This window comes from Centruroides vittatus, unplaced genomic scaffold (assembly GCF_030686945.1).
Source record: "Centruroides vittatus isolate TY-2023 unplaced genomic scaffold, ASM3068694v2 contig_466, whole genome shotgun sequence".
Taxonomy (NCBI): domain Eukaryota; kingdom Metazoa; phylum Arthropoda; class Arachnida; order Scorpiones; family Buthidae; genus Centruroides; species Centruroides vittatus.
This window is the reverse complement of record NW_027122260.1, coordinates 1,925,088-1,951,718: the sequence shown is the minus strand read 5'-3', so window position 1 is coordinate 1,951,718 and position 26,631 is coordinate 1,925,088. Positions and strand designations below refer to the sequence as shown.

Below are 26,631 nucleotides of genomic sequence, written 5' to 3'. Positions count from 1 at the left end.
GAACAAGCTCACTACAGAAGAAGAAAAACATCTTAATGAACTACGAACTAAATTCCTATTAAACGGCTACCCACAACAAATAATAAATAACTGGGAAAGTAAAATCTACAATAACAGACTGGAAAATAAAATAAAGATAAAGGCAGATTAAGATACATATCCTTCCCCTACATTTGTGGCTTCTTTGAATAGATAAATAAAAGTTTCAATAAAATAAATATAAAACTGGCACCAACTTATGGAAACTTACAAAAAAGAATCTGGCAGACTAAACCTGGCGTAAATAAACAATCAGATAAATACAACACTACTGATGTCATTTACAAAATACCTTGCACATGTGAACCACCAAAAGCATACATTGGAGAAACAAAAAGAAGATTGGAAACAAGATTAAAAGAACACATTATGGGTTTAAAATATAATAGAATAAACTGTTTTTTATGAACATTGCACAACTCATAACTGCAGCATAGATAAAATTGATGTTAAAATAGTACACAAAGAAAAAAATTGGTACAAAAGAAAATTTAAAGAAAGCTACAAAATTACTACAGACAAAAATAATATTAACAAGAACTTAAGCATAGAAATTCATAAAAGCTGGTTACAACTATTAAATAGAATATCTTAAAAAGTATATTTATACAGTTGTAGGCATGGCTGTGTGCAGCATTCTGGGAGGGAGAAGTTACATGCTGTGAGACGTGGGGGAAGCAGTTTAAGTTAGCAAGAAGGGGAAAGTAAGTGGGACGACGTAGTGCAGAAGGTGCCGGACAGATGCCCACCAGATACAACATATGTATATTACGTAACAGACTGAAGAGGGGCAAAAGCTCAAAACGCATCTCTGTAAAGATTATGGATTAAATAGATGAATTTGCCAAGTGTGTATAAATTCACCAAGTCATGACACCAAACAAAACAAACTTTCATTCTTTCAATATTTTTGTCTGTTTACTTTCATCTATTGCATCTCTCCATCTTTTTCTTGAGGCCATTCTCTTCTCTGTTTAACTTCAATTTCCATTGTCATAATGTTCCTTCTCATATAGTTTTCATTTTTTTTTCTTTCATAATGTATCTGAACCACCTCACTTTTGTCTCTTGCATTTCTCTGGCCAAATCTGTTGCCTTTACTGTTCGTTTTTTTCATTTTTGCTCATTTTCATTTTTTCTGATTATTATCATTTCATACATCCATTGCAGTATTTTTATTTTTGCAGTGCTCATCCTGTTTATGTTTGTCGTTAATGTTGCTAGTTGTTTGTCTAGATAAAATCTTGTAATTCAGTTTTCAGCCACTTCTCAATTTCTGATCTAGTTGAAACTTTACATACATATGTATTCCCAATGACAATATATTTTTTACAGTTTATAAACAATTTTAGCAGAAAATTAGTGAAGACTCACAGAGAATCTATAGAGAATCTATCACAGAGACCTATATTAATTGAAACGGGGTTTCATTTTGTCTGGCTTTGTTTGAGTAAATGGCTGGGACTAAAAATACATTTGAGGCTAATTTGAGGTATCAAATTAAAACACTTATCTTGTAGATGATGCTGTTGAAGAGAGATTTGAAAAAGGTGGAATGGTTCTTCATGGCAAAGTGGCAAACATACAATGTTAAGTCTGTAGGACTTATATGTGGCCCCTTCATCTCCTCTGGGTGCACCACTGGGGAGGTGGTGCACCCAGAGGAGATGAAGGGACTCTTACACCAAAGCATGTATATAGTAAGTGGTGAAAATTCATTGTTAAATTCTTCACTCAATGGTATCAGTATCCCCTAGTAACGGTTGTGTAGACTCACTCATTGCCAGGTCATACCACCTGTTATACCAACCACTATTAGATACATTAAAAACAAACTTTTTACATAAGAAGTTTGTTTTTTACCAGTATGATGTTCTATCTCTATTTTTTTGTGTTTTTGAAAGCTTTATGATGTCTCCAACTCATGGAGACTCCATGGGTGGGTTGAAGACGGTCTCCATGAGTATTTCAGTTTCAGATGTTTCAGATCATAATGTTAAAATTTTGTTTATAAAGGTATAAGGAAGTATTTGTGAACATTTTTGTACATATAATTAGACCAAACACATTTCTACAGTTAATTTAGTTCTTTAAGTAAATTACTTACATTATAGACATGCAACATGTTCTAATAAATTTAATTATAAATATCAATAACTAAAGTAATATTAAAAAATTAAAAGTTTATAATACTAATTCAATTATTCAAGAATTAAATAGAAAATGTAATAATAATTACAGATTATAAATAAAACTATTGAAAAGAATTGTGTATAAAATAATTGGAAATATTTTAATTGATTGTTCTGAAATAAGGTAGTTTTTTATCTTTATATGAAATTATTATCCTAATTAATTTGCTAGAAATATACAAAATAACATTGATGTAAATTTTATATGTAAACTATAATCATGTACAGTTGATTCTGTTTAATTGGGACAGCCACTTTTTTGGGCAAATCTCAAAGAACAGAAACTAAATTAATACATAATTTAAACACTTAATTGGACAGTAGCAGAAAAGAAAGTTAGCAATTTTTGATATATTTTAGGGATTTTTTGAAAATATGTCAACACTATGTACACTAATATTTCACAACACTAGCTTGAGACGAATCAGTTATCTGTCATGGTGAGTCTGGCAAGTTTATGTCTCTTAAGAGTCTACCATTACTATAGTATTGTATCTATTGATATTCATTTAGTGTTGATTTTATTTAAGATTTTTAAATCTTTGCCAAGATGCCAAGAAATGATTTTACACTTTCAAGTAAAATTGCTGTGCTGGATAAAATTAAAAGCCAGCCATTGATTACAAGCCATCATAGACTTGCTGATATAACCTACCAAAATCTACCATTGCACATCTCCTACAAGAAGAAAATCAACTGTGTTGAGGAGTGGGACAGGAATAAATTCCATGAACATCCAAAAGAAAGCACAATGGAAAAGATCCAGAAGTCGAAGAAGCATTAGATCAATGGTTTTCTATAATTAGTGGGCGAGGCATGACTATCAGCAGCTGTGTTGAAGGCAGTCAGAGGAGATTGCTAAAAAGCTTGAGCCACAATGATTTTAAAGCAAGTGATGGTCGGTTGTCTTGAGAAAAAGCAAGACACAATATCAAATACAAAATTTCCAAGCAAAAGACAGACTACACTTGATGCATTTTTGCAGAATTAAAATTTGAAATAGTAAAATTTATCATGTATGTAGTATTTTTTTCTGCACAATTTACAGTACAAATATTTTCTGTATTTTGGTTTAATAAAACATTAAAATAGGTACCTAATTATTATTTTTTTACCTACATATTACATACTGTATTTACTCGCATATAGGACGAGGTGTGACTTTAAAGATCAAAGTAAAGAATATTAGATTTATTAATACTGTTCTAATATTATTTCGTTTAATCACAAATAAAATATGAAATGCATGTAAATGCACACATTGTTCTGCAAAAATTACTGATATTTTAATCTTTAAGGAAAACTCTTGTAAAATCAACAACATAATTTGCTCATGTAAAGCTGGATAATCAGGAACCTTTTTAACAGTCGAATTCACTCTCCGTCAATTACACTTATGAGTTTTTCCGAATTCTGATTTCCAAATAATCATTTATTTTCACATGGGAATGGATTAAAACTTATATCAGGCTCTTGTATGATTTTTGAATTCAATTCAGTTCCTATTGCTATTCATCTTTACTCTTGACAATATACAAGAACAATTCAAACGACCCAGATAAAATACTTACATTTTTAAATACAAGAGGGTAAGCATCCAGTAAAAAATGTGAATACACTGTTCACAAATATTATTTGTAAAAACGCAAAGAATCTTTCACTTTACATGTATAGGACAACCTAGGAATTTGAAGCTGTGATAAATGAATAAAAACCTCGTCTTATATGCAAATAAATACGGTATTTATTTTTAGAATTTATTGTTAGTTTGTTTAATGGGGCAGCCACTCAATTGGGCCAAAATGGATTAGTCCCAATGTGTCCCAATTAAGCAGAATCGACTGTGATTATTTTTGTTGCATGTGTTTTACAGATGTGAACTTTGGGTAACAGCATCGAAAAATCCTAATAATTCTGCATTCCAGAATTTTATTTAATTGTAATTTTATTAATTGTATTGTGCAATTGTGTTATATTTGTATTAAATGAATGTACTTAAGTTTAATTATTAGATGAAATAAAAGTTTTAACTTAGCTTTCTAGATATGCCTTTATTTTTTTAGGAAAGCAATATAATCACTTTTCTAATGTTAAAGACATTTATTATATAACCTGCAAACATTAAAAAACATATCCTTATTAGGATGCTATCAATTTAAAAAACAAAAAGAAAACATCCTGATATCATTGAGTGATCAAATTAACAATAGAGTTTTACCACTTACTATATACATGCTTTGTCTTACACCCTACAAAGGAAAAGGAATATTTTTGTAATTAAAATTCATTTTTTTATTTGTATTGTCATGTCTTCTATTTCTATACTACCTATGAATTAGCAGGCATATAAGGAGGGAATTTTATTGAATTTGCATTCAAAATGCTTTTGTCCATTCAACTCTGTTTCCCAAGATTAAATTCTGAGTTTGCCACTCCACCTTCCCCTGTTGACTTTAGCCCAAGCAATTTTTTTGTGTTTTGTAGTTTTATTATTGTAAATAAATGTACATTTTAGTTATTCAGACCATTGCTTTTATCAAACTCTGAAGTTAACCTCATCAATTCCTCACCCTCTCAAAACTTTGATATATGTAACTAATAATATAATATATGTTAAATGAAATACTAAATCAAGAAGAAAGCATTTTGATAATTCAGTGTTACATATAGTATATAAAGCTAAAAAGTAAAAAATAGAAGCATGGGACATATTTTATTTACAGATGTTCTTTGTTACACTTTCTATCAATTTTTATGGGCTTCCATTGAGTACCCCCACACTTTTATTTTTGGTTGCATAATACCAAGAATGCTAATTTTTGATTTGAATAACTTATCAATATTATAAAAAATTCTTTTCTTGAAGAACTATTTTTCATCTTTTCTTAATATTGCATTTAAATTAAAAATTTTAATCAAGTTATAAATTATTTCATTATGTTAGATTATATATTTAGAAATTGAAAAATAAGAATTTATGATCACAATAAATTTGAATGATTACTTGATGAAATACATAATTCATAAATTCAAATGTTTTCTTTAACTCTCCCATGGTCACCACCTGGTCGTGGTGGGAGAGCCCAGTAATTTTACTGATCCATAGGGCAATGCAGGCTGGAGCACAAGCTCCTGGTAGGGACACCCATGCCAGTAAGGTCTATGGGGAGAAATGAAGCTAAGAATGACCACACACCCACATTCTGTGGAGATACGTATTATGGTAGTAACCAGATCCAAATGTGATACCGGCTCGGACGTCGCCCGGGTTAACAAGGTCCGCGTTCATGAGTTAGGCAGAGGCTCACGTTCGAAAAATAGGCCACAGTCTCCCTGGTTACCGGTGGCGAAAGCAGCACCGGCCCAAGCATGGCTACTGCAATGCCCTCAACAGATGTGAGGAACCAACCCAGCCTTGGTGTTTCTGTGGCAATGCATCCACAGACCACAAAGGCTGGAAAACCACGCCAACGGATGAAATGGACGGTAGAAATGAATGAGTTTATCATCTGTACTTACTACACGATCACAAAACTCGAAACAAACATGACAGCATACAGACAACAACTATACCATAGATTCACACAACAGTATCCTCATCTCACTGTCACCGAACAAAGGGTTGTTGATCAAAAAAGAACAATTATACACAACAACCTTATTCCACAAACAACACTTGAACTTTTCAAACAACAGGTTGCTGATCAAATACATCAACAGACAGAAACATCTAACATTAATGAAGATCATGTAACCTGTCAGGATAATCCAGTAACAAGCATTGATAATAACACACATACAACAATTAGCACTAATGATACTACAGACACTTCCTCATCCATCACTGATAACATAGACATGGATTTAGTTAATATGCTCTCACTTATATTTCAGGAAACACTCACTAAATATACAGGCACAGATCCCACACAAAGACCACGAATACCAAAAATCAACACGTCGAAGGAAGTAGGAAAAACACTAAATTATGTAAACACTCACTTACTACCACACTACATTCATTCAATTTCTACACTCTGCAGACATTCATACATTAGTTTATGCTGGGGCAGTCACAGTAGTGACACACCATGGACTGAAAGTACAATCACAGACAAATACACAGAAAACACAATTCTATCACAAGCCTGCCTGGCAGAGAAGAATAGAAACACAAATAAATGACATTAGACAGCAATTAGGCAGGCTGACACAATACACTAAAAACAACATAACACCCAAATTAAGGAAACAGCTCAAAAACATTTTCAAGAAAATAAAAACACACACAAAACATGAACATCACAACACACGCATTACAGAATACATTGATACACTAAAACAAAAACTTGCTGCCAAAGCACGTAGACTCAAACGATACAAAACATGTACACTACGAAAACAACAAAATAAATTATTTACAAACAATGAAAAACTCTTTTACAGACAAATTAATAACAAAGCAAACACTGATACACAGCACAGTGGCACACCAACAGAAGAAGAACTCACAACATATTGGTCTTCTCTTTGGTCCAGTGCTGTCACGCACAATGCTGAAGCAGGCTGGATCGAGGAGGAGAACAAAAACTTACACAACATACCAACTATGCCCTGTGTTGAAATAAGCATACGTGATTTCCAATACACTGTTAACAGAACACACAACTGGAAGACACCTGGTGTAGACAACATTCACAATTTCTGGTACAAAAAGTTTACATCACTGCACCAGGAACTAGCTAAACACCTAACACACATCATCATCAATCCACAAGACATGCCAAATTTTCTTACTCAGGGCATCACCTACATGAAACCTAAAAACAACAATACCACAGACCCCACACAATACAGACCAATTACATGTCTTCCAACACTCTACAAATTATTGACATCCTGTATTGCAAACAAAATATACAAACATGTTGAAGAACACGACATTCTAACAGAACAACAAAAAGGTTGCCGTAGAAATCACAAGGGATGCAAAGAACAGTTACTCATAGATTCAGTCATTCTACGGCAAGCACACAAACAACACAGAAACATACACATGGCATATATAGACTACAGTAAAGCATTCGACAGTGTTCCACACAGTTGGCTGCTACATATTCTACACATGTACAAAATACATCCATCACTCATTGCATTCTTTCAAAACACTATGCAGCACTGGAGAACAACACTACATCTCAGGGTTCATAACACTTCCATACAAACAAACCAAATCTTTATTAGGCGAGGAATTTTTCAAGGAGATTCCTTGAGTCCTCTCTGGTTCTGCCTAGCCTTGAATCCATTATCCAACATGTTAAACAACACACAATATGGCTACAATATCAGGCATGAAAAAACAACACAGTATACACTGTCACATCTCATGTACATGGATGACATAAAACTTTATGCATCCACACAAAAACAACTTCATCCACTCCTACAAATCACACATTCATACACCAAGGACATACAAATGGAATTTGGCCTAGATAAATGCAAAACACTTCACATAGAAAAAGGAATCCTGAAGAAAGAAGATTTTGCACTTGGAAATGGAGATGCTATTGAATCCATGAAAGAGGGCGAGTTCTACAAGTATTTAGGATTCCAACAGGCCAAACTAAAGAACATGCACAAATAAAGCAAAGATTAATTAAAGAATACCAAAGTAGGTTAAATGCTATTCTCAGAACACAGTTAAATGCAAAACACACAGTTAAAGCAATAAACACATATGTCATTCCAGTACTCACATATTCTTTTGGAGTTATACATTGGACTCACACAGATCTTGAGCAACTCCAAAGGAAAACAAGAACTACACTTACTAAGCATAAACAACATCATCCTAAATCCGCCACAGAAAGATTAACCCTTTCACGTAAAGATGGCGGACGTGGCCTGATTGACATAGTTAACCTTCACTACAAACAAATACAGTCACTGCGAGAGTTTTTCTACAAAAAACAAGAAACATCACAATTACATAAAGCAGTAACTCTAGCAGACTCGAATAACACGCCATTAAATTTACACTTACAACATATGGACACAACACAACATATAAAAAGCATAGACACCATTAAGCAATCATGGGCTCAAAAGGCACTCCATGGCAGGCATCCTTATGATCTGGCCCAGGATTTTGTTGACAAAACTGCGTCAAACAGCTGGTTAGCTCGGGGATGCCTCTTTGGGGAGACGGAAGGATTCATGATTGCCATACAGGATCAGGTCATAAATACTAAAAACTACAGAAAACACATACTCAAAGATGCAACACTCACAAATGACACGTGCAGAAAATGTCATATCATGCCAGAAACTATACAACACATCACTTCTGGTTGCAAGCTCTTGGCACAGACAGATTATTTACATAGACACAATCAAGTAGCAAATATAATACATTAAGAACTTGAAAAGAAACACAAATTATTAGACATCCACAAACCATACTACAAGTATATTCCACAGACAGTATTGGAAAACAACACACACAAAATGTACTACGACAGAGCCATAATCACAGATAAAACAATTTACCACAACTGACCAGACATCACACTCATTGGCAAACACGATAAAATCACATACATTATAGACATAGCCATTCCAAACACTCACAATGTACAAAACACATTCACTGGAAAAATCAGCAAGTACACAGAACTTGCCCAGGAAATAAGACATCTGTGGAGGATGGATAGAGTTCTTATTGTACTTGTCATTCTCTCCTGTACAGGTGTGATACCACACACACTACACAAAAGCCTGGGAACATTACAATTGAATAGAAATACATATATCACACTACAGAAGGCCACAATATTGAATACATGCCATATTGTCAGGAAATTCCTGAATACTGACATTGACACTGACACACTTATTTAATTTTAGTTTTGTTTTGGTTGCTATGCCTTGACTCTGGTCCAGCATAGTACACAGCCACCGGTGTCAACCAAGTATAACCTACTACACCCAACATTATAATAATAATAATAATAACAACAAACAACTTCCAAAGTTATAGAAGTCCTAGCTGTTTAATTTTAATCAAATTTATTTTTTAAAATTTACCAAGGCTATGAACACTAATAGATTTTTCATATATAGGTTTGGCTGAGTGTTGATAAATAGAGTCATATATGTAGTGTTTTGGAGTCAGTACACAAAGCTGTGAACTCTAACTCTAAGTCCTCTATCCTAATCCCTTACTGAGCTCAATATGTATTAATAATTATAAACATACTAAAATGTAAAACATTTTAACACTACCATATTAATTATCAGGATACCTTTTAGACTTAAACCTATACTTAAATGTAAATTATAAGTTTATATCAAGGTTGGTAAATTTTTACTGACTGACTTCAAACTCTGCTAACATAAATCAAATGACCTAAAACAATAATTCCTAAGGATTTAATTTAGACACAAATTCTTGAGTCCATCAGATTAACTGGTAGATGTCTTTGATGCTTTAGCCTACCTATCAGCTTTAAATTTTGACAACTTTAATACATTACAACCTGTCAATATTCTTAGTTCTAAGAAATAATTGTCTAGTTTCTTCAGTAAAAAATTTCCTGAAGATAAATTTTAGGAATTATGTTTAAATTTAATTATCTTCCTTAACGTGGAAAGTTTGAACAGAACTTCTGCATTGGAAATCTTTGTCCTAAGATTACAGTTTTTAATCATTTCATACTTGATGAAAATGTATTAGGAAGTTTAATTTTTTACAAGAAAATAGGATTAATGAAAATGAAAAAAAAATTTTTACTTCATTTGAAGTTTTATTTTTGGATATAGGTACTTAGACTTTGTTAAAATTCTGTTTTTAAGATAATTAGTTAGATCCATCTGTGCAACTTAGGGTTTCTCAAATAGGATCCTGGTTGTTTTTAACTCGGGAAATCCCTCAAATTTCTTACAAATTCACTTTTTTCGTATTCTGTGTTAAGGTTGAGAAAATTTTGGAAATAGAAAGTATAATTAACTCATAAACTGTCATAATACATTTGTATTTATTAATTTTAAACTTACTTATTAGTTTTTTAAATTTTTTCTTGTTATGGCATGTCAAAAATGGTCACTAATCAATATATGGCTTATTTGTGACAGGACTCTGAAAATTCTTTACTTGTCAGAACTTGTAATATCTGGAATAATTGTGCTTATGCTGTCTTAATTTTTAACCATGCCCAGTAGCTTCAATAACTTCGTAACGCCAGGCTGTGCAAATTGGACAAGGATGCGAGTACAAAGTCTGCAAGTATGAAGTTTTTCTTCATAAACCTGATTATTAAAGCCAAACAAACTGCTGAATTATTCGGCTGTAAGCTTGATATTTCTATTAAAGCAGCTGAGATAGACAAATCAAGAATACTAGAGAGCAAAAGAAGTACTACAATCTCTAAAACAAACTAGAAATCTTCCAGGCTACAGGTGGAAAAACACATAACATCTGTCTTCTCTTAAATGCATTAAAGACAATTCCATCCACATGAACTGAACTGGAAAGGGCATTCTTGGTAGCAGGCTTTTTGTTAGTTAAATAAGAACCGGATCGAGTGATGGGAATATTGACCATCTTTGCTTTTTAAAATATTATTATAAAAATTTACAATAATATTTTGTATTATATTTTATTTAAAAATGAAAATTACTTTTTAAGTTAGAAGTTTGATCTAAGTTTATTTTTTTTTAAATTTTCAACTTAATTCAAAGCAATTTTTTGTTGTTGTTGTATGCAATTTCCTGCAAAATTTAATAAATTTTTTCTATTTGTGAAAATTTCTATGTAATTCAAAGGTAATTTTTAATATATATCTTACACAGCATTATTAATATGATTTTGGAGGTTGCAGAATGTATTAAATTACTTTATAAAATAAAAAATAATTACCATATTTTACGAACTATAAGACGCACCTTAATTTTTAAGCAATTTTTTTAAAAAAAATACCTATAAGACGCTACGGACTATAAGACGCACCTGAATTTTGGAGGCAATTTTTCAAAGAAAAAAGTGCGTCTTATAGTCTGTAAAATACAGTATATCATTTGATTTCAAGGTATTCTGTATATCTTAAAAATAATTAATTCTCTCCCAGGATCCCGGGAAACAGTTCACTTTTATTCCGGAATCCTAGGACAAGCAAAAGACTGGGAAATGAGAAACACTAGTGCAATTGGACATGTTGGTCAGCACAAGTTCTCTATTTCCTTTGGTCCTTTATGGTAGAGTGTGAATCTTCCTACTTGATATCAATGTTTTGGAAGTCATTTTTGAATATACTGTGCTAAATTTGGCTTAACTATCAATTTTAATTTGACTCTTATTACCATATTGTAAATGTCATCACAAATAAATTAAATTGTTTCTTATTCCATTAGTGATGCTCTTAAAGATTTCAGAAAAAGTTGTGAAAGCTTATAGTCATTTGTAATAATTCACACTTTACTAGTAATATAAAACAAATTGCCAACATGAAGCTCTTGAAAAAAATAAACTGAAGATGCTAGTGTTTTTGGCTAAGACCGGAAAACATTTGCATCTTTAATTTATTTTCTCATGAACTCTATGTAAGCAGTTTATTTAATTATTGATATCACATGCAGATTCACTACTGATTTGTTTTTCCCTCTCTTTCTTTCTTTGATTTCAAAGCTGTTCAGAATTAGCAATTTTGATCTGATCAACTGCAATCACATAATAATAACTTAACAGTATTCTGGAACACTGATATAATTCTCATGTCTCTAAAGCTCTACGTACTACTGTAGAGCTGTAGACTTAAATTAAGAATATATTAAATGTTGTCTGGTGGTATGAAGCTTATTTATACTTCATATCGTCATAGAGAGTCACAACAACTGCAATGGAGACAATTCAAATGAATCCATGCTACAAACAGTACCACATATAAATTATGATGAATAAATCTGATAATTGTAGAATTTTAAATGTCCTCTCATAATTCTGTTTGTATTAAAAGAGCTGTTGAAAAATTAGCGAAAACCTGCAATTTTTATTGGTAAACTAAGCTTAATCAAATGTAGAATTACTATCAATTTTAAATATGCTTATAATACAGAATATTTTTGTTAAAATATAAATAAATGTATTTTATTATTTTCATTTAGGTTTGAGCAAGAAATTGCTTTTCCTGGTGATCCTTCTCATCCAAGAAATAGTCCTCTTTCAAATGTGTCAGAATCTAACATAGATAATTCAAATATTGATAATAATGAAATAATTGAAGTATGTGCTGAACCATCCATTACACCTCCTCCAGCTGTTGCAAATGAAAATGAATTGGTTCCTTTAACTGGTAAGCTTATTTAATTATAATTTATTGTTTAATAAGAAAAGTAATCAATATTCTGATTAAATTTTAGCGTTTTAATTGGTTTAAATAGTATTGAGTTTGGAATCTAGATTTAAGTTCATATTGGTGATAACTTCTTCATCTAGAGCAAAAGTAAAAAAAAAAATACAAAAGCAGTTTATCACATAAAGTTTCTTCAAACCAAAATTTAATATACGTCTACAATTTTTACAATTATTAAAATGTTTTTATGTGATCAAATTTTTTTTTTTTTTATTAAGATGAATGATGAGTACATAATACAAGATAAGAAATACTGCAAAATACAGTATATGCAATCTATTATATTCAGGTAATACATGCTAAATTAACAAAGGTTTTCAAATGCATTAAGTAACCATCCTAAATTCTAAACAAAATTCTAAATATGAATGGTAATGTCCTAAAATGAAAAACAAATTTAATGTAAGGAATTCTTACAAAAGATACGAAGTGTCATTGCATTATTGCAGAGTGGTGGCCTTGGCTCCATATTTGCTAGAGGATGCTATAAATATTATAAAATAATTAAAACAAAGTGTAGCAAGATGCAAAAAATGGACTGAAGAAGCAAACTTAGAAATTGTGCATCTATATTATTTAATAAATAATTGCCAAGATGATGAGAGACCTGCTTGGAGGCAAAACTATTTGATGCTTACACTGCAAAACATCCTTGAACTCAAGTGAACATCAGATTCAAAGGACATAACATTTTGGTTTATTCATTCAAAAAATCCCTGTTAAGTGGTTATAAAAGTGAAGGAATTATATTGTTTCTGAAAATGTATGTTTTGGATAAAATTAAAAAATAGTACATATGATTAATAAAAAAGATTTCTTCAAGATCATGAGATCTGTAGGAAGGTCCATTGGATGACCAGGTAATATTTGATAAATTAAAGTCATCACATAAAATGACTTTAAGTTGTTGATAAATTGTTTTAATTTATATTACTTCCAACCTATTTCCTACTGATTTTTAATATATAAATTTAGAATTTATATATATTCTATTATATGTATGCCAGCTAATAGGCTTCTGAAAATTGGTAACATCTTAAGTGAAAAAATAACAGCATGTGATGGTGGTGTGACACTGCACATGTCTGGTTTTTAACAATGGACAAATTCATCATGAGAGCAACATTGTAAGGTCTGGTAATTTGTTGCCAGATTTGACAATATTTCAAGCAAGTTGATGATTTGGCAATGATTTTTTTTCAATCTGGCAATTTTTCGGTTAATGTGAACCTAGGTATACAAAATGGTGGCGCTTCCGGTAACCTCGTTGGCAAGTGTTTTTAGAAAATAAATGTAGATGGCGCTGATAGTAATGATGCCTTTATATGCAAATATCCATCAAAAAACTCCGTTCCAGAAACATTAGGAATAATGTGAATTTCGAATTTTGGTTACGATGTAGAAGGATTATGCACGTTGTTAATTTTTTAAAAGTGTCTGTGTTGTTTTAAATTTGTACAATTTACTCGAAGTCTTTAAAGTTATTGAGGAGGAAAGTTTGTCAATGGTGAATATCATGTTAAACGTGTCCTTAATGTGTGTTAAATGTGATAAAAGTGTGTTAATAGTGTGTAAATTAGGTAAAAATTTTGTAAATGTGTTTTAAATGTGCGTTTAAAGTGTGTAAATGTATTAAATGTCTTTAAAAGTGTGTAAATGTGTGTTAAAGGTGATATTTTTGTCATAACCAAGGATATGTAATAGTGATTTCCGACATCGAAAGACAACGTGACAGACACAAGAAAGGCTAGGTGGCCGTGGATCGCAGGTGCCATCCTCTATGGAGATGCTGCCTATCGTAGATGAAAAGGCGAGAGATGTGAATCGTAAGGCTGCAGTTCTTAAGAGGAGTAAAGTTTATGTACAATACAGGCAAATTTTGTTCGAACCACTGATGTATAGAATCTCACAATTCGCTTTGTCCATACATCGATTGAATTTATAGTTAGTATGATGACTTTTTTATTTTTCGTTTCTGGTCCAAGAGTAGGAAAAGTAACCAAAAGCAGGAAAAAAGTAAGTAGCAAATTTACATTTTAAAAATGTTTTAGTTTTAGAAAAAGTTTAAATATGGGGGCGTTTAGGTTATTGTTGACGGTCGCCATTTTGTATACCTAGGTTCACAATAACTAATTTTTCTACATTATTATAAATTTACTCAAGGTTTATTAGACTTTTTTTATATAAACAGGATCAGAATCTAGGCCAGTGGTTTTCAACCCATGTTGTCCATGTTGTGCAAATTTGCCAAGAGTGTTTCATGAAAAAAAAATTTAAAGTCTTTTGCAAATTTATTCCAATGTACTACAAATACAGTATTACTTATTCATAGACAATTTTATGTTTACTATTTTATTCAAAACAATAAAGTTTATTAGTTCATTGCTTTATTGTTTCATGAGAACTGTATATATGGAATTGCTTTTTAATTTTGAATATATTGATGCTAATGCACCACATAAGGAAAGCATACATTGTTCTGTAGCTTTAGAAAGATTGAAAATTGCACTTGTCTAGGTAAACTAAGCAATTACAATTTCCTAAGGCCAGATCTGAAAGGAACCCATAAATTGATTTGTAAACTTTTATTTCTTTATGTTTGAATTTAAATGGTTAGTAAACAAAGTGAATATTCTCTAGACCAATGAATGAACTTTTGGGCTTTCATTTATTAAAAACACCTGTAGAATATGGATAGAAGGAAGTTTGGAATCAGATCAGTTGGAAAATTATTGGTGTCAGATTGTATCAGCAAAATTCAGTATCATATCATTTCTACTTAATAGCATTTTATTTGTTATTGCTCTGAATTTTTTATGACAATTCTTATTTATATTGAAAATACAGAAAAATAAACTTACCAGTTTAAATGATTGAGAATAAAGTAAAAATCATTGTTGTGCATTAAGTTTATTTGACATGATAAAGATTATAAAGTTAGAACATAAATTCTGCAAAAAAGAAGAGAAATGAATTTTTAATTAACTTAGGTACTTTTTTGCAACATCTTCACAATGTACAGAGTGATCATAATTAGAGTAGGTGTTCAGGGCTCTCTGTAAAAAAATCTACTGTGCAATTCGCATCCAAATTGATTGAGATTTGACTGATAGTTTTTCTACAGAGAACTCTAAATACCTATGTTTTAATTATGATTACCCTGTAGTTAAACAGATCCTAAATTGAACAATTTACTTGTCATTGTTTTGAACAGGAAATTTATTTACATAATTTTTATATTGATGTGTTTTGCTTCTTTTTATTACTGAATCTTTTTCTTTCATTTTGTTATTGATTATTTTTCTGATTTTCAATTATTTATCTAAAAAATGATAATTAACACATGAATTTTTCTTTATTTATTTAATAGCTAAAGCACCTCCACCACCACCAGACTCTCAAATGAATCATCCTCAGTTTATTCCTCATCAACTACAACGTGGTCCTCCACCATCCCATTCTCCATTTAGACCTTTTGGTGGTATGAGAGGACCTCCAGGACCTCCTGGTCCTCCAGGTATGCATGGACATCATGGTCCACAAGGAATGCAAAGACCACCTCCTGTAATGATGAGACCAATGCACTCTAATATGCCAGGTCCTGGTCCAATGCAACCTCCAATGGGTCCAATGGGACCTGGACCCATGGGAAGTGGGCCAATGAATATGAACATGCATCATAGTGGTGGTCCAATGAATATGGGAATGCATCCAGGACCTATGCCACCAATGGGACCAAATTATTCTAATCCAATGTCAGGTCCAATGCATCCTGCAATGTCACAACCAATGCCTCATAATTTTAATAATGGAGTGAATAGTTCACCACCAGTAACTACACAATTGCCGTCATCATTAAATTCATCTGCCATAATGTCATCACCTGCTATTTATGCAGCTCCTCCAATGAAAAGCCTTCATACAGATAAAATGGGTAATGGTAGAACAATGGAATCATCATCTGGACTCAATATTTCTACCTCTCAGAAAATGGACAGACACCATGCAGGAAAAAGTTCTGATGATCATTCAAATCAGTTATATTTTGGAGGAACAGAAGAAATGATTTTTTCAAAGAAAAGAGAAAAGAAAAGAAAAGTAGTAAGAATGGCAGGTGGCCAAGTATGGGAAGATAATTCACTTCATGAATGGGAAGGTGGTAAGTTTGAAACATTTAGTCTAACCTATGCAAAAATACTTTTGTTGCATAAAATTGTAGAAAAAATATTTCTAACTTTTAATATTCTTTAGGAGTCAACTTCAAAATACTATCAGATATGTAAACATTGAGATAAGTAGGGTTTAAGTTGTTGCTAATTTATTTGCTAAAATGCTACAAAAATTTAGATTTAGTGACAACTTTCTTGGCACATCTTGCTAAAAACTAGCATTTTTCAAGTTGTTAAAGCATCTTAAAAATGTTAGTTTTTAACTAATTGGACAAGACCAAAATTTTTCCCAATTCCAGTTCTTTTGAATACATTCTAAAGTTTAGTTTAGAAAAATTAATGATTTACATTACAACCATGGTACTAACATACATTTCGTTTAAGAATGGAAAGTGATTGGAAAATCCAGAATTGATCTTTTGAAAGTAACTGAATATATTGGTAGTGCAGTACACTGTAATAAATAATGTACATACAGTATCTGTGAGAATAACAAATGTTTAAACAATAATGTGTTGTATATTTGTCTGGGCAGCCTAAGAAATGTTATCTACAGTTTCTAAAATTTTGCTACAACTTTTTTTAGTAAAATTAGTTAAAATGCTTAAAGAATTTTTTCCCATCTTAAACCCTGGATGAGAAAAGCTCTTGTTGTAAGTTCAAAAAGTTTAGATTTAAACATTTTAACATTAGAATATTCAAAATAAAAAGTAGAACCATATTTAAATCAATTATTATAACAAAATTTTTAAAATTAAAGTTTAAAAGCACAGATAATCTAATACCAAAAAATATATTTTTTGGTATTTTTTAGAGATACAAATTTTTCATAATTTAAAAATTACAGTTGAACTCTGTTATAATGAGCTAAACACCATAACAGTTTTAATTTATGCATATTTCCATACATTTTCTCATGGTTATAACGAGTGTACTTTACAGATATACTGAGCAAATTTTCAGAAGCTATGCAACCACAAAAACATCCTTAATTGTTCAAATAAGAAATGCCATATTAAATTCTTGGAAGAAGTAAAACTGAAAATGTTACATAGTTTTATGACCACTGGATAATTAGTTTTACAACCTGCATGGATTACAGTCCTATTTATCACTTAACTCTCCGTTTGGGGACCATCCCCCTTCTTCCTTGAGTAGCTACTGGCTCTACTCTGTCAATTTACTTAATTATCACTACGATTGTAAAGTTACTATATACTCTAGTTAGAAGAAACTCTTTTAATGAGAAAGATGTTTATGAAGAAAAAAAATTTTTCTTGGTTTAGAAAAAGTTAAAATTATTTGCAAGTTAGAACATGGTGCTAAAAACATTGAAGTGTAGAAAGTTTTCTTTGTCATCTTCGACAATTTAGGTAGGTATTACGTAAAAACAAAGTGAACATCAATTTTAAAATTTCAAGATAAAAAGACTGACTGAAATCGGGTGTATTATTAATTAGTATTATCTTTAATTATGAAAAAATAAATTGTTTAATATTAATTATATTGTAGTTTATATAACTATTTATAAAAATACAATATAATGTAATTGCATATTTTTTTTTTTAATCAACTTATTTATAATTTAAAATTACAAGATAGATTTCACTAATCATCAGTGACATAGCTACAAATTTTGCCACCTATGGGGTATCTCCACAGTTTGCACTTAAACAGCCACTCATTCTCCCTTTAGTTATGTCACTCCACTTCACAGATATAACAAGTAACAGTTATAATGAGGAAATCTTACCAGACCCTAATTATCATTATAACAGAGTTTGACTGTGTAAGAAAAATAAGATGAAAATATAAAGTAATTTCAATGCTCATTTCAGATAGTCAAAATATTAACAAATGTTTTCATTATGAATTGGAACATCCTCAGTTTCAAAATCCAAAAGTTAGAATAGTTCTGTGTATTACTATTTTGGCTGTCTGAAATGAGAATTGGAAATAAATAATTCTATTATGGTACCACGTATTTGTAAAGGGCATTTAGAGAGGGTGCTGGGATTTTCCCACTGGACCCCATATAAGCTCTTGACAGTTCTTAGAAATATTAAAGTAATAATAATAAATTTGGTGAAGAATATTTTACTGTGTTAATTCAGCATATATTAGAAAAACATCTCACCATACAGATTATAATCTTTTAGTCAGCATACTAGTTATCATTCATTAAACATTTCATTTTGGATTAGATTTTGGGAATTTAGACATATTGGGGATACTCATATCAGTTTAATACATCTGTCTCAAACATTTACATCTGCACTTAAGGCATAACCGATTATACTTCAAATGTACATTAGGTGGAAGTGCTCTCTTTTTTAAATAACTTGTCTGCATGTTTTTATTGTAAAGATATGTTTAAATTCTATTTTAAAGAATTCATAGTTATATAAAAATTTTGATTTCTGTAAAAGCTTTTCTTAACTGAATATCTGAATCTTAGGGATTTCTGAAATGTTTTGTGTTATAAGTATTGCATTTGGAAAAACTCTAATGTTCTTCAAAAGACTTAAAAATTAATAATTATTAATTTGATTTATTTGAACTATTAAATGATATTTGAAATTTTAAGTAATTTTTTTAATATATGATATATTATTTAATTTTATTTAGATGATTTCAGAATATTTTGTGGAGACTTAGGAAATGATGTCACTGATGAAGTATTGACAAGGGCTTTTAGCAAGTTTGGATCATTTATAAAAGCAAAAGTGATTAGAGATAAGCGAACAAACAAGACAAAAGGATTTGGTTTTGTTAGTTTTAAAGATCCTCAAGATTTTATTAAAGCAATGAGAGAAATGAATGGTAAGAGAGAGAATAATTTTAATTGATCAATTTTTGTACATAGTGAAAACTTTTAGATCTTACTCAAAATCTCATAATTTTATATATCTAATATATATGTAACTTTTATGATTTAGCTCACTTAATAAAACTTACCTACTATCATAACTATCATATATTAAACTACAATTTCTGATAGACTCTGTCAAATGAAGTAACAATGTTCTTGTAACCTTTTTATATGGAATGCTTAGTCAGTCTAATGTACCCCATATCCCTTTGAAACTGGTTGTCCCTTACTGGAACACTGTACACCTGAGTAACTCTAGTTCTGCATTCCAATTTAGAATATTGTTGACCATATAAACAAAGGCAACCAAACCAAAACCAGCACCTATGTAATTAATAAATAAAGAAAATATTTACTAATGTTTTCGTCTATTTAAAATAGACAACATCAGGTATATATATATCACAAAAGAAAAATGGCTACATATAAAAATTGTGTGCATGTTTAAATTGACATTGTAAATGGAATATGTTACGTTTGTAATTTAAAATTATATTTCGAACAAAATATATATGCATTTTATTCAAAACTATTAAAGAATAATTTATTAAGGATGGAGTGGGTATTAATTTCAAAGAAACAGACCTACTGTCTACAGCATGGTGTGTTACTTTTGAATTCTTGTAAACCATTTGCAGGTACACCTCACTAGACAGTGCAGACATGAGTTCACATTAATGATAATTTAAATTAAATATGTTGTTGGGGTCAAAATAATTATTTTGAAATTAATTTATGTGATTATAAATTATTCTTTAATAGTTTTGAATAATATGCATATATATTTTGTTTGGAATATAATTTTAAATTATAAATGTAATGTATTCCATTTACGATGTCACTTTGCACATGTAAAACATGTTCGATTTTTATATGTAGCCATTTTTGTTTTGCAATATATATCTGATGATGTCTATTTTAAATAGATGAAACGTTAGTAAATACAGTAGAGCATCGATTATCCGACTTAATTGGGGACTGGGGTTGGTCGGATAACTGAAAAGTCGGATAACCGAAAAGTATGAAAAAATACATTATTAGTATAGTGTATTAGGCCTGGTTTAAATACTAGCCTTCCTTTCATGGTCGAGCCATGCTGCCAGCTAAAACATGCAAAAATTTAACAGAAATAATATTAAAGTAGTCAAGACATAACCAAACATTGTAGCGCCACATCACTAGCGGACATTTGAATTTGCCGACTAGAACGCGATCGGTTAACCGATAAATCGGTTAATCGAGGGTCGGACAATCGATGCTCTACTGTATTTTCTTTATTTATTAATTACATAGGTGCTGGTTTTGATTTGGCTGTCTTTGAATATTGTTAAACCTGAGGCACATCTTGTGTAAGATCAAAAATGTTTGTCGAATTTACATTATTATTATTTACTGGATTGTAAAGGTTTTGAGATACTTAGTTATTGAGAAGGTAATTTCATTGTCATATTGAGAATTAATTTCCAGAAATACAATTTGAACTATAAAATACTATACCCAAATTGCCAATAAAAGAAATGAGTTATTTTACATAGTCATAATTGAAAATTTATGTAATTCTTATCAGTTTTAAATGTAGATTGTAATATAGAGAAGTAGTTATAAAGCAAATGTACTGTAAAGGACTATGGAGTGGTATGCAAAATCTCTGACTTTAACACTGATTCCAGCTCCTCAATCTTTAAATATACAACTCCATTTTCTTTATAAAAACTCAATATGTATTAATAACATTAAAATAGTAAGCCTACTAAAATGCTATACAAGGCTTTAAATCTACATTTAAATATAGGTTTAAGTTCATATCAAGTTGGAGCAATTTTATGTGTAGATTTTGACGCTATACAAAATTGCTCTAATTCTGATTCCAGTTCTATAGCCCTAGTACTACATGTATATAATGTTTTACAAGAGTTTTTGGGAGTTTTTCCTCTAATACACTCTTCTCAAAAAATAAGCATAACATGCAAATTCTCAGATAAGGAGCAAGTATGTAATTTTATTGGATGGATACTTGTTGATACTTTGAGTACAATATGCAAATATCAAAATACAAGTAAAATATACATTGGGCCTATTTGAAATATGCAAATCATCCTATTGGTAAAAACAGGTACAGTAGAGACTCGTAAATCGGCACCCCAGTAATCAGAATCGCCGGTAATCGGCACGATTTTCAGTCGGACTGTGTCGTGCTGAATCGAACGTTTTTGATACTAAATTTACTTCTAAAGTATAATTTTCATGTTTTTATATTCTTCAATATATTTATTTTGTTTGTACAAAATGCAGAAATAATTTTTAACGATACGATAGCCTCGATTATTATTATAAAAATTTTCGTTAGGCTTAAAATCGACGAAAATTCGACACAAAGCGACACGCAATGGAGAAAAATTCAACAGGAAGCGACACGCAACGGAGAAAAATTTGAACATCGGACAGGTTAATATATTTTTTCGTACATAAACTGTAATCGGAACAAATCCCTAATCTGAACAACCCCAGTCCCCAATTGATTCCGATTTTCGGTTCACTACTGTATTTCATTCTGTGATATTTCAACTATGGACAGGACAGTGAAATTCCAAAATATCCAGTTTATATGCTATACCTCAAGATGATATTTAGGTGATGATCAAAGATGATGAGTTGTGGATAGGTTAGAATCCAGTTAATTTATTGGAGAAGTTGCTTGGTGAAGGACTCTCCTTGACATTCCCAAACTGTTCACATTCACCAAATTGCACAAGAGTGTGCAATATCTTAGACCAGTGAAAGATAAAGTCAGGTCTTCCACTCACAAGTTGGAAACTGGAATCTACAACCTAATCTCTTCAAAATTATGGGGATATGGCTTCACAATTGATAATTCACATGAGCTGGTTCATCTACTGAAGCACTGTCCCAATGGGGGTGCCTCACTATCTTTGATTTTAACCCAGATATGCCCAAATTTTTTTCAATAACTAAAACACATTTTTGTATTTGCAAATAAAAATTTTATTTGAGAAAATTTATTTTTAAGGTATCCTCTATATATATATGTGTGTATATATGACAGGCATGGGCAAATGTGGTTCCGAGAATTGCATTCGACTCTTTTTGAGTTACATGCGGGTCTTGCTGAAAGTGTTAATTTCTGTTTTTTTTTTATTATTATTTTTAGAATTTTATTTTTATAATTTTGTGAAAATATATTTATTAAAAAAATTCAATATTTGTTTTATATTATATAATAAAATCGTGCGCTTTACCATACTATCCGCCACAACAGTACAGAACTGCGGCTCCCATACATTTTGCAAAACCTACATTTCAGCTCCCACTGAACTCTTGCTTGCCTACCCCTGATATATGACATTAGGCACATAATATACTATCAAATTATATGGTATGATATGTAACATCATACTATCAATCACAGCATACTTCTAGATCTTTTTTGTGATGAATGTCCTCTGAGAAGTAAACTTTTTCATGTTTTGAATGAGCAGTACATTTGCAATTGCCTAAATGACAACTGATTTATTGTTCCTCTAAACTTTTTATGAACTTTCCATGCATTATGAGCTCATATCCATTGCATATTTTTCTTGCCATAAATATATTGTTTACATCCATGTTTACCTGTATATAGTTTTCTTTGATGAATGCATTTTCCAAAATATTCCTATTTAGGTTAGTGGGTATAATGGGTGAATCTTAGCAAATTTATATACTTGTCCAACTTGAAAATGAATATTGAACAAAATAAATTCAAATTTGTTTCTTGAAATTGCTTCATAAACTAATATATTGTTAGAATCTTCAGAATGTTTCCAATACATTCTTCTTCTAGGAACTGGGACATATCCAATGAGAAGAAGCATGCCAATAAAACATTTCACTTCATTCATTTCAACTTGTATTGATCTATTTTCTAAGAGTACCAATTGATTTCATTTGTAATTATTTTCAACAGCTTTTTGTCAAAAAATAAACTAAAAAGAGATAAAGACGTATGTTCAGAGAAGTCATTCCTGTAGGAATTTTCAAAATCTTTTGCATTTGGTAACAAGTCTTTTTTGACATATTCAAACACTTTTCTTTTCTAACTGACTTTATCAAATTTACTTGGGGTGAGAGAATTTACTCTTGCTCAACTCCAAAGTTGAGCAAGAGTACATTCGTCTTAGGAATTCCAATCATTATCTAAGTTATGTTTTGAGGATAGCCAATCTCACTTTGCATTTGTGATACCAGAAAATTGTTAATGTGAAGATTGTCTTCTCCCAAATTTTTGTCAGTTAAATTGTAACATGCATTGTTGGGTTACAATAATGTAATAATATCCCTTTTATGTCATCATCCTCCAGCATTGATAAAGCCTCATGCAGAGAAAGCCCTCTATAAGATAAAAGAAATTAATAGATACTTATGTTCCCAATGTCTTACATATAAAATACTTATTTACATTGAATTAATTTATCAGATTGAACTTAATGCACATTATACAGTTGTTATTATAAACAAAAAGTTTGCTAACAAAAATATATAGTTAATCATTGACATAAAAAATAACATACCTTGCAAATCTCACACTAAATTCTTCTGTTTTCTAAAATCTAGCAGTAAATACTTCACACAGATCAAAGATTTTCACTAACAATTAAACTAGTAGCTGTCAGCTATGAGACAGCAACTTAAACTAACAGGAATGAACAATAATATTGCTACTTTGTTAATAGACAGATATGTTTGGACTTTTTTCACATGTACTACATATAGGTCATTGGGCATAGCTGGGTTAAATCTTTGTACCCATTAGTGAGGTTATAATTGTTTCTGAGCTCTGAGAAATTTCTTACTCCAGATACCTAACAACTGTGCTCCTTTATGGCAAGTTTGAGAGCTGGAACACCTTTATTACTCATCCAGTTCAATTCCAACATCTTTTTTTACAACAATGGGGAGTCCCTATTTCAGGATCTCATGAGTTCACAATACACTTCCTTGAGCAGAGGATTCTCTCAACTTTCTTTTTGAACATCAGTCCTTACAAAAGATACATTGATGACATCCTTATTATATGGAAGAGGAAGCCATTTCTCAAGGATAAGAAAATGGGGAAAACTACTGTTGCTCACTCAGTGTTCACCTTAGAGGAAGATGATGATGATATGCATCAACAAGCCACACTATTAAGAATAGTCATATGATTGGAACTAATTAGGGATCTGGAGACTATAAATTTTTAAGATGGCTATAAGGAGCATCTGTCTCAACTTCAAAAAAGAAAAACCTGTTATGATGTTTCTCTGTAAGGCAGGAAGCATCCAATAATTGTTCATACTTCTGGCAGTATAATCAGTTTTAAATTTCAAATTTGACACAATCACTCTTTTAAAGTGTGTACTCCATGGTTTGTCAAGCATTCCATTTTAGAATTCTGTTGTTCTTGAAGAAGGTCTTTGGGGTAGGCCAAAAATGTTTGAAGTGTCTGGATTTCATACTGCTGGACTGACTGTGAGGTTTGTGGATATGTTACATTTTTATATAAAAATAAATTGGCTTTAATCACCTGATTTTATTATCTTAACAAATTCTCCACAAATTTGTTTAAATTCACATTTGTCAAGTACAATAAAAAATTGATTTAATAGACTACATTTGGATAAGAAAGTCTGTTCAAGCCAAAAGTCCACTATATAATACAGTAGATTTTTCAAATGTGTGTGTTAAAAAATTGACAAATTAGCTAGTTTATCTGTTTTTACTTATGTAGATAAGTTTATAATTAAAATTAAGTATGAAAATTTTAATTTTACATAAATAGATAGACAGTAAACGTTAGCATTTATTGATATTACATATACATATAAATTTTGAGATTACATATACAATTATATTTACTAACACAATACAATACAACTTTATCAATGCAGGTGCTTAAACTGCTATCCATCACAATTTACACAGCTTTGAAATCTACATTTTACCATTTCATGTTTTGCCAAACATTTTCACACATGTATTTTTGTGTATTAATTTGTTGAAATGCATCTCTGATTAATTTTTCAACCATAACCATAACCAAGTTAAATATACACCATTGTTATAGTATAACCCTAACACAAACCCTATTCCACTTACTGTCCACCTTTGATTCACCCTGTATCATTGCTTATCTAATCACCATAGTTATGAGACTAATAAACAAGTATGTGATCTAAATAAAAAAAAACAAACGTTTTTAGAAAATACACTTTAATTGTATTTAACTAAACAAATAATGTTCATAAAAAGAAAAAAATTTAAATTTGTCAAAAACATGAAGATTTCCTATTTATTTGTCTTCAGATGATGATATAAAGTTAAGAGCAACGATTTTTGGACTGAAGGGGAAAAATCTGTTAATTTAATTACACGGAAAAAACATTAAAATTAACATGTTGTTAATTTTCACATATGACATAAGGACTGGAAATTTTGTCCATTAAATTGAGGTCCGTTAAATCAAGGTTTTACTGGAATGTAAGATTTTGTCTTTTATTTGTAAAAATGCTTTTAATGTGATTGATAAAGTAGTTTTATTAGATGTTGTAAAGACAAAATATTGCTTTTTTTTATTCCCCTTCTGCAAAATATCTTTGTGTTGTTTTACTTTGAATCTCTCAATTTCCAATGATATACAAAACAGTATAGGATGCAAAAAGGTTGACAGCAAATATGCTGTGGTGAGCAGAGGGAGAAAAATTTGCATATCAGAAGTACATTGTTAAGACAATGGCATTTGGTGCATAAAACAAGTGGTGCTTCTAGAAAAAAATGGATGGTCCACATTAGCTGTACCAGTATTAGCTGATATCCAATTATTTTTAAATTTAATAAAAGTATTTCATTGATTTAATACACACACATACAGTAGAGCATCATTTATCCGAAAGCCGATCAACTGAAACGTCAGT

The 26,631-nt window shown here is 30.8% G+C and overlaps 1 protein-coding gene across 1 annotated transcript in view; it reads left to right on the top strand.

Annotated features, from left to right (window-relative positions):
* LOC136977661 (RNA-binding protein 42-like) overlaps window positions 1-26,631 on the top strand; it is a 54,923-nt gene that overhangs the window by 3,882 nt on the left and 24,410 nt on the right. The window contains exons 2-4 of the mRNA XM_067273193.1: window positions 12,393-12,580; window positions 16,011-16,799; window positions 19,438-19,632. Of these exons, the coding sequence (XP_067129294.1) occupies window positions 12,393-12,580; window positions 16,011-16,799; window positions 19,438-19,632 (1,172 nt within the window). The remainder of the gene's footprint in view (window positions 1-12,392; window positions 12,581-16,010; window positions 16,800-19,437; window positions 19,633-26,631) is intronic.